Raw genomic sequence first — 10,918 nt, 5'->3', positions numbered from 1 at the left:
AAAAAATTCTGGCTTACAGATCTCGACGAGCTGATACAAACAGTTTTATATTGACGATTCGGTACCAAGATTTTCTAAAAATTCGGTCTCACAATGAAAGTTTTTCTGTCTCGAAAATTGTGATCTTTATTTTATAGATTTTCAAAAAATTGTTGGCATTTTCGAAGAAATGAAGCCAAAAATAACTTCTACTAGAAGAGAATGTCTTTAGGTAATTTTTCAATGGTACTCAAAAAACAAAAAAATGTTAATGGTTCTGGAATATATTTGAAAAATTCGGTTTGAAAGTGATTTTTTTTGTTCCAAAAACTTTTCATATTGTCGATTTTAGAAAAATCGTAGAAATTTTGGAATAAATGAAGCCGAAAGTAACTTCTATAAGTCGAAATCTACAAGAAAATGTCTTTAGCATAATTTTCGAAAATAAGTACTAAAAACGATAAAAAAATTCGTACGGATGAGAATTGAAAAATTTCCATAAAAATCCACAAAAATTCAGGAAGATAGACCTCGACGAGCTGATTGGATAATTTAAGTTTATCGAATGTTTCAATGATTCCGGTACAAAATTTTCGAAAAATTCGGCCCGACAATGACATTTTTTTTTGTTTCGAAAATTGTAATTTTTTATTTTATCGATTCTGTAAAAATTGTTGGACTTTTCGAAGAAATGAAGCCAAAATAACTTCTATAAGTCGAAATCTACAAGAAAATGTCTTTAGGCAGGGGCGGCTGGTGGTGCCAGAAATTTGTGTCATAATTATCAAAACTAATTTTTTTATTTCGCTCCACTTGTATAAGATGTATCAAAACTTACATTCACTTACATCTAAAGATGTGTCTTGGATATATGATATGTTATTTCTGATGAAAAGCTGATAAAAGCCGGAACAGAGACCGAATCATAGCTGATTTTTAGACGTTTTGTTTACACCGTTGCCATAAACCAAGGAAACCTCACGTTCTAGCCGCCTGATTCACCTGGACTGCGGTCCTGTTGCGACAGTGCTCGGCAGGACTGAGTTACTATCGGTTTTAATTTTCATTCTGTGCGAACACGTATGATAAATATTCTTGGATAATCTTCTCGGTAATACAGACATTTGGAAACAACTACACACCGCTTATATTAATAATATTCGGGCACATAACGCAAAGATCGAAAAAAATCGCCATATATTACGCCGATTAATAATGTGCATAAAATTTTATCGAGTGTTTGAATTTGCTTTTCGTGGACATGAAGGAAATCACAAAATCCACGTATATTTCGAGGTCTGATTGATTCTATGGTTGAATTGGACTTTATCAGATCATTTGAAAGAAGCAACAGTTTTTAAAGGAATGCCTAAAACTGTCCAAAATGAACTTTTAGACGCCATGAACATAAAATTTTGACCGAAGGCAGAAAGGTATGTGGAGAAATCTTTTTTTTATTTGTATTGAATGTATTTTTGTATTTATTTCCGTCACACAATTTCGTCTATTAATTGGTAATAACAACCAGTTTTATGTCTTCATATTTAAGTCATCAATCAAATTGTGTCTCCCCATTTCAAAAGGTCACGAGCCGCCACTGTCTTTACGTAATAATTTTCGAAGAGTGTCAAAAAGCGGTCAAAAATTCGTACGGAATATCGGAAAATTAAGATTTTTTTGAAAAGTTGCCTAAAAATCTTCAAACAATTGTGGGACATAGAATTGAAAATGAGGCCGAGTATACGTCATACAACAAAATGCCTTTGGGTAATTATCAAAGAGTTTTCGAAAGAGTTCACACCGGAAAAAAATGGAGATTTTTGAAAACTTGCCTAAAAATCCTCAAAAAATTTTGGAATATAGATCTCGACGAGCTGATTCCAAAAATAGTCTTGACAGTCCCGGAAGAAATTCTTTTTAAACATTTCGAAAATTGTTATTTTTCATTTTAATGATTCTGGAAAAATTATTGGAATTTTCGAGGAGATGGAGTCGTAAATAACTTCTGATTCTCGAAATTTACAAGAAAGTGTCTTAAGTAAGTTTCGAAAGGTGTCGAAAAACGGTAAAAAAATTCGTATCGAAAAAATGAGATTTTTGAAAAGTTGTAAAAAATTCCACAAAAAGGGCTGGAATAACAGATCTCGACGAGCTGATTCCAAAAATAGTCTTGGAAGTTGCGGATCAAGATTTTAAACAACGGTTGAAATTTTCAAAGAAATGAAGTCGTAAATAACTTCTGATTCTCGAAATTTACAAGAAAGTGTCTTGGGTAATTTTCGAATGGTGTCGAAAAACGGTAAAAAAAATATTGAAAATTTGAGCTTTTCGAAAATCTGGTATATACAACAATAAAAGCATCAATGATTCGGGACCTAGATTTTGAAAAAAATCGGTTCCATAAGCAATATTTTTTTATCTCGAAAATTGTGAGTTTTTATTTTCTCGATTTTCGAAGAAATGAAGCCAAAAATAACTTCTACTAGCCGAAATATAAAATTGTAATTTTTGAATGGTACTCAAAAAACGGTTAAAAAATTGAGATTTTTTAAAACGTGCCAAAAAATTTTAGGATATAGATCTCGACGCGCTTACTCGAAAAACATAAAGTGTTAATGGTTCCGGACCAATACATTTGAAAAATTCGGTTTGAAAGTGACATTTTTTTTCCAAAAACTTTTCATTTTGTCGATTTTAGAAAAATCGTAGAAATTTTCTAATAAATGAATCCTAAAATAACTTCGATAAGTCCAAATCTACAAGAAAATGTCTTTAGGTAATAATTTTCGAAGAGTATCAAAAAAGTCAAAAAATTCGTACGAATGAGTATTGAAAAATTAAGATTTTTGAAAAATTGCCTTAAAAATCCACAAAAATTCGGGAATATAGACCTCGACGAGCTGATTCTATAATTTAAATTTAACGAATATGTCAATCATTCCGGACCAAAATTTTCGAAATATTCGGCCCGATAATTGCATTTTTTTTGTCTCGAAAATTGTAACTTTTCATTTATCGATTCGGGAAAATTTGCCTAAAAGTTCTCAAAAAATTCTGGGAAATATTAAATCTGGATGAGCTAATTGAAGAAACATAACGTATCAATGGGTCTGGAACAAGATTTTCGATTGGGTTTTAAATTGAAATTCTTTAAATATCTCGAAAACTGTGATTTTTTATTTTATCGGTTTTTTCGAAGCCAAAAATAACTTCTACGGGGGTATTGGAAAATTAAAATTCTTGAAAAGTTGCCTAAAAATCATCAAACAATTCTGGGATGTAGATCTCGACCAACATATCAAAATATTTAAGTAAATTTCGTTTTAAACATACAGCATTATATGCGCTTAATAATCCTAAAAATATGATTATTTAAACATTAAATAAACACTTGATTTGTAGAGGGTGACCCGTGGTTTAATAACTCCCTTTAGTTTGAGCTTTGCGCATACATATAGGTTATCCAAAAACATAAATCTGAACCATATAATTCATAATTATTTCAAAAATTACACTGTTCTATAAAAAAAGACAAGAACTACCAAATTTTACAACTGTTTTACGAATTACAAAACATTGACTAAAATTTGCTGCTTTGTGGTCGTCAAATGCTGGACAGGGCCGGCTATGATCTACTCTACAATAAATTTAATTGAGGCGATTTTAAGAAAATATTAATTATTAATTAACTCAATTTTTGTATTTGTATGTAGTAGAGTTGTACCGACTGTAGGTCTGGCCGACTAACCGACTAGCCGATTGTTCGGCCAGTAAAAACCGACTAGTCGGCCGACTGTTCGGCTTTGCTAAAACCGGTTTATAAATGCGACAGACAGTGTGTTTTTTTTTCTATATCTCTGACTACCTTAAAAATTTGTTTTTATTAATAAAAGGAATAACTAAAGTTCCTTTGTTTTCCAAAAAAATGTGTTAAATTTGTTTGGACAATTTTAACATTTAATTTTTTTTAGTAACTCAGTACAAAAATAAAGAATAACACAATTTAGGGCCAGTTTATACAATATTTTAACTGAGATTAAGTTGATCGCGCATTTAACAAGGCCATTAGCGACGTCTGATTGGCGTAGAGTCGGTCACATGGTACTTCAACGCGGGGTTAAAAAGTAAAGCGCAATTAAATATTTAATTGAGGTTCTGTAAACCGGGTTGAATTGTTTTATATACTATTTTAATTTTAATAAAAAAAAGCCGACCGAGCGGCTGTTTAGCCGACCAGTCGCCGACTGCAGCCGACGATGAAAACCGGCCGAATAGTCGGCTTATCCGACCGGTCGGCCACTAGTCGGTACATCCCTAGTATGTAGGTATCTAAACTGTGAAGACGTCACAGTTGACATACTCGTGATCACCTCATATTTAAAGCTTCCATCTTAAAAGTTTCCATCTCATCCAAATGTTCTTCCTATTCTTCTTCCTTAGTCGTGTATCATTTTAAATTGTTATATTTAGTTTTATTTTGTTCAGAGGTAGGTTTGTGTACAATAAAAATATTTCTTAACTAGATTTTTCGACAAGTTCAAATGTTCTTTATTTACAAAACAAATATAAAAGTAATTAATACAGCCGTACAAAATATAGATTTATTGTCTACCTAACTAACAGTTATAACAACAAAACATTCTTCATTTGAGCTGAGCTAGTAGGAATGCAAGAGAATTAACAACTAATTTCAATAATCTGTAAAGCTTACAGTAAAAAATCTATTTACAAAAGTAAATCTAATAACTAATTACTCTACAGCATCACAGCGTTTACGTCGCTTGGAACATTCTAAATTAATGTATCATCAGTATGGTTCGCTTTGATTATTTGGCACTGTCCATTGGCTCTTGCTAGTAAAGGAATAGGATGGGAATGGTGTGATCCATTAAGTGTGTATTTTCGTGCTTTCTTCTTAAATAGCCCACATCTGAAAAAATAATTACAATAAATACTAAAATTTTTCGAACAAATTAAATTTAAAAACACAATCCCAGAAATAATTCTTTTTGGAACATATTTTTAATGTTAAAAAATTGAACATGATTTATTTTTATGTCTAACTACAGTAAAATTGGCTGAATTTTATTATGTTTGAAAGTTGGCACAAAATTACGTGCCGTTGCACATCCGTGTGCTTATTCCACTCGAAAATGTGTATTCAACCGAACGCAGATAGGAAGACTCTTTATTGAGCGAAATTAAAATTAACTTGTCAAGCGCTTAGTCGTTATGGAAATGTCCCATTTTCGATTTAAGAAAACATTTAAATGCTTACCTAGAAAGCAGAAGAAAGAAGTCTTTCCTGTACTGAGCCGTCATTACAGCATACAGGTACGGATTAGCACAAGAATTAATAGGATAGAAGAATACTAGTAATATCTTCGATTTGGTGACCCCAATCAATGGATAGCCCGCCAGGGCCGTAATGCTGAAAAATGAGATCGGGGCCCAAGTTGCAAAATCTGTAAAAACGAGTAACGCAAATTTCTTTGCTACCGCCATTTCGTGACGTGTATCTTGATTGAGACTTAAATAAATCTGTACATAGCAGAATACTATTAAAGCAAACGCCAGTCCATTTACTATTATGATGGAGAAGAGGTAGGCTCGATCTGCTACTCTGTTCACTTCCATGGGGAGGCAAATGCTGGAAATAATGGTTGTGTTAAGCTTTTCGTAAATGACTTTCGTAAGATATAAGCAAATTATAATAATTATTACAGTGTATCCTTCTAGTTTTGCCTCGTATATTCAATAATGTTAATGATACTGACTGTGTAAGCATTTGTTGATGAAACTTACCTAGTGCTGCTGTAATTGCTTACACCCACCAAGGGTAAAGCAGCAACGAAAATGGAATATGCCCAGCCAAAAAGCATAGCTTTGGTCGCAGATCCTAGTCGAATACGTCTTGTTAAGTAGATGGCGTACGTTATAGCAAACCAGCGTTCCAGTGTTATTACTGCCAGTGTGAATATTGAAAGATGACTAGCAAATACTGTGAGAAATCCGGCCAGTTTGCAACCGAAACCTGTAAAAATAGAATACTTAACAAATAGAAAATTCAGAAAAGAATGAATTTTAATTAAAATTCATGGCGTTTATTTTACTGTCAGAATCACTGGATACAGCCAGAATTTCATATGACCTTTATTGCAAGAATGCGACAAAAGGATAAAGCTTAAATTCCAATCCTTGTCTGTAAATATCTGGCTTAATTCAAGAGATTCTCTGTTACTGTTTGCCAAACGCAGGTTCGAAATGTTAAGGTGGTAGACAACTGAATAATCTTATGATCTAAATTAACATATTATATAACTTCAATTAATAAAATAAGTTGTATCAAATTCTGTAATTGCTCTTGTTAAATCAATATTGACCCACCACTCGTAAGAAAAATCCTTGTATTAACTTTAACCTGTTTAATTAAGTAAAAGTCACGTCCGCCGACTGGAATAAAATAGGTTTTTATGCCCAAGCGCTCGCTTGTAGAAAATTGTCAAGTAGACATCTTCTTCACTGTTAGGTGACAGATACAAGCAACCGTAGACAAAAAATAAAAGAACGTCTAAGTTTCAAGTATTTAATTTCGCTGTTTTATTTTTAATAACTGCTGGCACTCTATTGGGATTTTTTTTAAATATATAAGATAATTTTGATTTGTACGATTGAAAATAAAATGAATTAGAGTTGGCTGTGAAACTAACTGCAGCTAACACATCACATCACAAAAAATTCATTTACGTCAAGAACAGCACTACCGTCCAAAATTTGCCAACGCCAACTCTAATTCCGTTTGTTTTCGGTATCAATGTACCACTCTATGTACATGTAATTTAAGAGCTGGGGTTAATCACTTGGAAGAGCTTTAATACGCCTGATAGAATCTCAAATGAATTGTCCACATAACGAAATTATGCGGGTAATTTAATCTTTCTTTGTGCAGTCAATGAGTTTTCCGATTATATGTGAATTACCTTCAACAGCACCATTAACAAGTCTGTTTGGGTAATAGCATTTTCATTCTGTTTTGGAATGAATTATTGAATGTTTAGCACACACAAAGTGGCCTTTTTATAGTTGCGTTTATTGGTTTTACTATAAAATCTGACTTCTGTCCTGTAAAAAATATACAACACGCGATGAGTAACTTATTAAAATTATTTATTGCCGTAACAAATAGACTACACCACAAAAAAAAAATGGAAAAAAAAACACTTTTCTTTTAGTTTTCAAAAAACTATGCCCCTCTTCAAGTTCTAGATTTTTTTTATTTTAAAATAATAAAATCTCACCAGATATTTCGCTAAGATATTTTTATAGATTATTTTGACCTTAACTAGTCTGTTTATTGTCGAAACGAACTGAACAAATAGTGAATTAATTATATGTTTTCTGATTCGACCTGTTTAAACAGTTATTCTAGGATCTCATCTCTGCGTAGTTTTCAGTTTTTAATGACACAGTCCTGTTTGTTGAAAAAATTTGGAGGATTTTTAGCCAACCTACGATCTAATCAGATTTCCTAGCACGTACTTTAGCAGGTCGATCCCTGTCCCTCTAAATTGCCTTACGAACGAACTCACATTTTTTAAGATATCCTTTATCCGTAAATGTTTCCTCGTGCAGTTTTACGCCTGGTTTGGTCTATCGTCATGTATTTTGTATCACATAACTAGTTCGACTGACAACTATATTGTCTTGCATTGTTGCTTTTATTTTTAATACGTACGTTAGTTAATATTAGTAAAAGAATTTTTGAGGTATGTATGTTGTAAATATTATAGTTTATTCAGAAACTTAAAATACTGAATCCCAGTTTAAATACATCTTTCATTGCCGAGCGTAATGGTCAAAATATGCAGCTAATTTCACAACGTACCGATTTTATAAATATAATTGACTTCAGTGCGACTTTACTTTTCAGCTGAAAAGACTAATCAAGTAGTGATTTTATGGTTCATCGTTTCATTCATCGCAGCACTTGTGAAAGAGTTAGAAACTATGTGACATCAATGAATCTGAAAATAGAAGCCAGAATGGGCAAAGAATTTACGAAAAGATCTGAATCTTGTACGATGAATATTGTTGCTTTTAATTTTTACGTTATAAATGATGACGTTTTTTAATGTTACGTTGTGGCGACTTATATTTCTGAAATTATTACAACTTTGTTATCCATCTTTTCAGCAAAGTGTATGCTGATGTTATTACACACGAATGGTCATGTAAAAAGCGGAAGTCACCGACCCGGAAAAAATCCTGTAATAAAAGAACATAATTTTTTTAGCTGTACAATAAGTAGGAAGTAACTAAAAACTGTATTCTTGAGTAGTTGAACGTTGTAAAACAATATATAACAATACAAAATAAATAAACAATAAAGATTAAAGGAAATTTTGTTTTCTAGGGTTAAAAGAAAAAATATGTACACAAATAATGGGAATATAATAGCTGTTATTGATTGTACAGAATAGTTTTAAGGGCATTTAATAATTTGTTTTATTTTCAACGTCATTGGAAAAAATAATATTAGTCTCAAACTTTCCTGAACACTGTTAACTTTCCTTAGGCTATAACAACGTGAAATTTAGATCAAATAATATTACAAAACTTCGAAGTGAATTCCTTTGAACAGTAAATGACGCAGTTTTATGCATTCAAAGATCTCTCCGATAGTAGTCAATTTACGCAGTTTTTTATTTCGTGGATACACACCTTTATATTTACTTCAGCTGTTAACTTCCACAGAAATGAAAAAATTGGTCTAAAGAGTTTAGACAGTACTTCCCTCGCTGTCGGAAACTTGACGACTGCATGCCTATTGTGTTTTTTTTCTCATTACATTTTTGTAGTGGGAATTTAAAAAAAAATTGCGATGACGTCATCAACATTTTTGCAAGGACACGTATATCAGTTGGGATAGATGTAGTGTAATACTAAGAATAAAATTATTATATTCTCAAATTTTCGGGAAAATGAATTGGGTCGTTTTGAATATTGATTTGTAATAATCAATAAAATAACGAAACAATTTACTCACGTTTACGTATCAGAGGCAGCTGAAAATCGTGTATGTATAAACATTCTTAATTTAAGATGACAGGCGTAACAGCATACGTGAGAGTCAAACAGAGAAACTGTAAACAAAACGACCATCGGTTTTATTGCTTCGACTTCCGCTTATTATATAAAACATTGGGTTTTATTTTAATTCTTGACGGTGAAATTCACAATTGGTTGATTATAAACATGTCTATTTCACATTCGCGGAACCAAGTGAACGCATAAAACAAATGCAGGTCTGTAATGTTAAAGTCGATGTAAATAAGCGTGCTACCCTTATGTTTCAACCGAGTTTTTCCTTTAACAAATTTTGTGTCTACCAAATTGGGTTGGTTGGGGTGTAATACTAATAATAAGTGTTGCCTTTAATTTAATCAATAAAATAAATTGACTTCATTAATTTTTTTGAACCACCTCTTAAGAAAATCTAAAAAATATGAATGGAATGATAAATCACAAGTACAAACCCATCATATTTTTTGCATTTTAGATAGGATTTATTCAGCAAAATTTAAGGGTGACGTCATCAATTTTTTTAAGGAGGATGAACAAATACATTTTGAACAAAAGTTTACCATGTTTATAATAACTTTAAAATATTCCCAAGATTTCAAAGCATTCGGTTTTGTAATTCCTGATTAAATCGATAAAATAAATTCACGCCTTCATTAATTTTTTTGAGTCACCCTGCATATGCAAATCCAAAAATATGAATGGAATGATAAATCACAAGTACAGACTCATCATATTTTTACAGTTTAGATAGGATTTATTCGGCAAACTTTCGAGCTGACGTCATCAATTTTTTGGAGGGGATAAGCAAATATATTTTGACTAAAAATTTATTATGCTCTTTATAACCTTAAAACATCTGCAAGATTTCAAAGCATTCGGTTTTGTAGTTCCTCATTAAATCAATAAAATAAATTTATGCAATCATTAATTTTTTTGAGTCACCCTGTATATGCAAATCGAAAAAATTTGAATGGAATGATAAATCACAAGTACAGACTCATCATATTTTGTACATTTTAGATAGGATTTTTTCAGCAAAATTTTGTGGTGACATCATAAATTTTTTAGGGGGGACGACCAAATACGTTTTGATCAAAAATTTACCATGCTTATGATAATTTTAAAATATCTTCAAGATTTCGAAGCATTCGGTTTTGTAGTTCCTGAGTAAATCAGTAAAATAAATTTACGCTTTCATTTATTTTCTTGAATCACCCTGTATATGCAAATCCAAAAAATATGAATGGAGTGATAGATCACAAGTACAGACTGATCATATTTTGTACATTTTAGATATGATTTATTCGGCAAATTTTCGAGCTGACGTCATCAAGTTTTTGGAGGGGATAAGCAAATATATTTTGACTAAACATTTATTATGCTCTTTATAACCTTAAAACATCTGCAAGATGTCAGAGCATTCCGTTTTGTAGTTCCTGATTAAATCAATAAAATATATTTACGCATTCATTAATTTTTTTGAGTCACTCTGTATATGCAAATCCAAAAAATATGAATGGAGTGATAAATGACAAGTACAGGCTCATCATATTTTGTACATTTTAGATATGATTTATTCGGCAAACTTTCGAGCTGACGTCATCAAGTTTTTGGAGGGGATAAGCAAATATATTTTGACTAAACATTTATTATGCTCTTTATGACCTTAAAACATCTGCAAGATTTCAGAGCATTCGGTTTTGTAGTTCCTGATTAAATCAATAAAATATATTTACGCATTCATTAATTTTTTTGAGTCACTCTGTATATGCAAATCCAAAAAATATGAATGGAGTGATAGATCACAAGTACAGACTCATCATATTTTGTACATTTTAGATATGATTTATTCCAC

The 10,918-nt window shown here is 31.6% G+C and overlaps 1 protein-coding gene across 4 annotated transcripts in view; it reads right to left on the bottom strand.

The window, feature by feature from the left end:
• Positions 1-4,490: 4,490 nt before the first annotated feature.
• Positions 4,491-10,918, bottom strand: part of LOC135134140 (lutropin-choriogonadotropic hormone receptor-like) — a 45,801-nt gene continuing 39,373 nt past the window's right edge. For all 4 annotated transcript variants that reach the window (XM_064062757.1, XM_064062756.1, XM_064062759.1 and 1 more), the window contains exons 13-15: positions 5,785-6,013; positions 5,258-5,629; positions 4,491-4,909 (exon numbers count right to left, since the gene is read on the bottom strand). In XM_064062757.1, coding sequence (XP_063918827.1) covers positions 4,771-4,909; positions 5,258-5,629; positions 5,785-6,013 — 740 coding nt within the window. In that variant the 3' untranslated portion in view covers positions 4,491-4,770. The remainder of the gene's footprint in view (positions 4,910-5,257; positions 5,630-5,784; positions 6,014-10,918) is intronic.

The sequence above is a fragment of the Zophobas morio genome, unplaced genomic scaffold, assembly GCF_036711695.1.
Source record: "Zophobas morio isolate AGI-343-1 ecotype UQ-CSIRO unplaced genomic scaffold, CSIRO_AGI_Zmor_V1 ptg000023l, whole genome shotgun sequence".
In the NCBI taxonomy this organism is placed as follows: Eukaryota; Metazoa; Arthropoda; class Insecta; order Coleoptera; family Tenebrionidae; genus Zophobas; species Zophobas morio.
The sequence above is the reverse complement of the archived record's forward strand: the minus strand, read 5'-3'. Positions and strand labels throughout refer to the sequence as shown.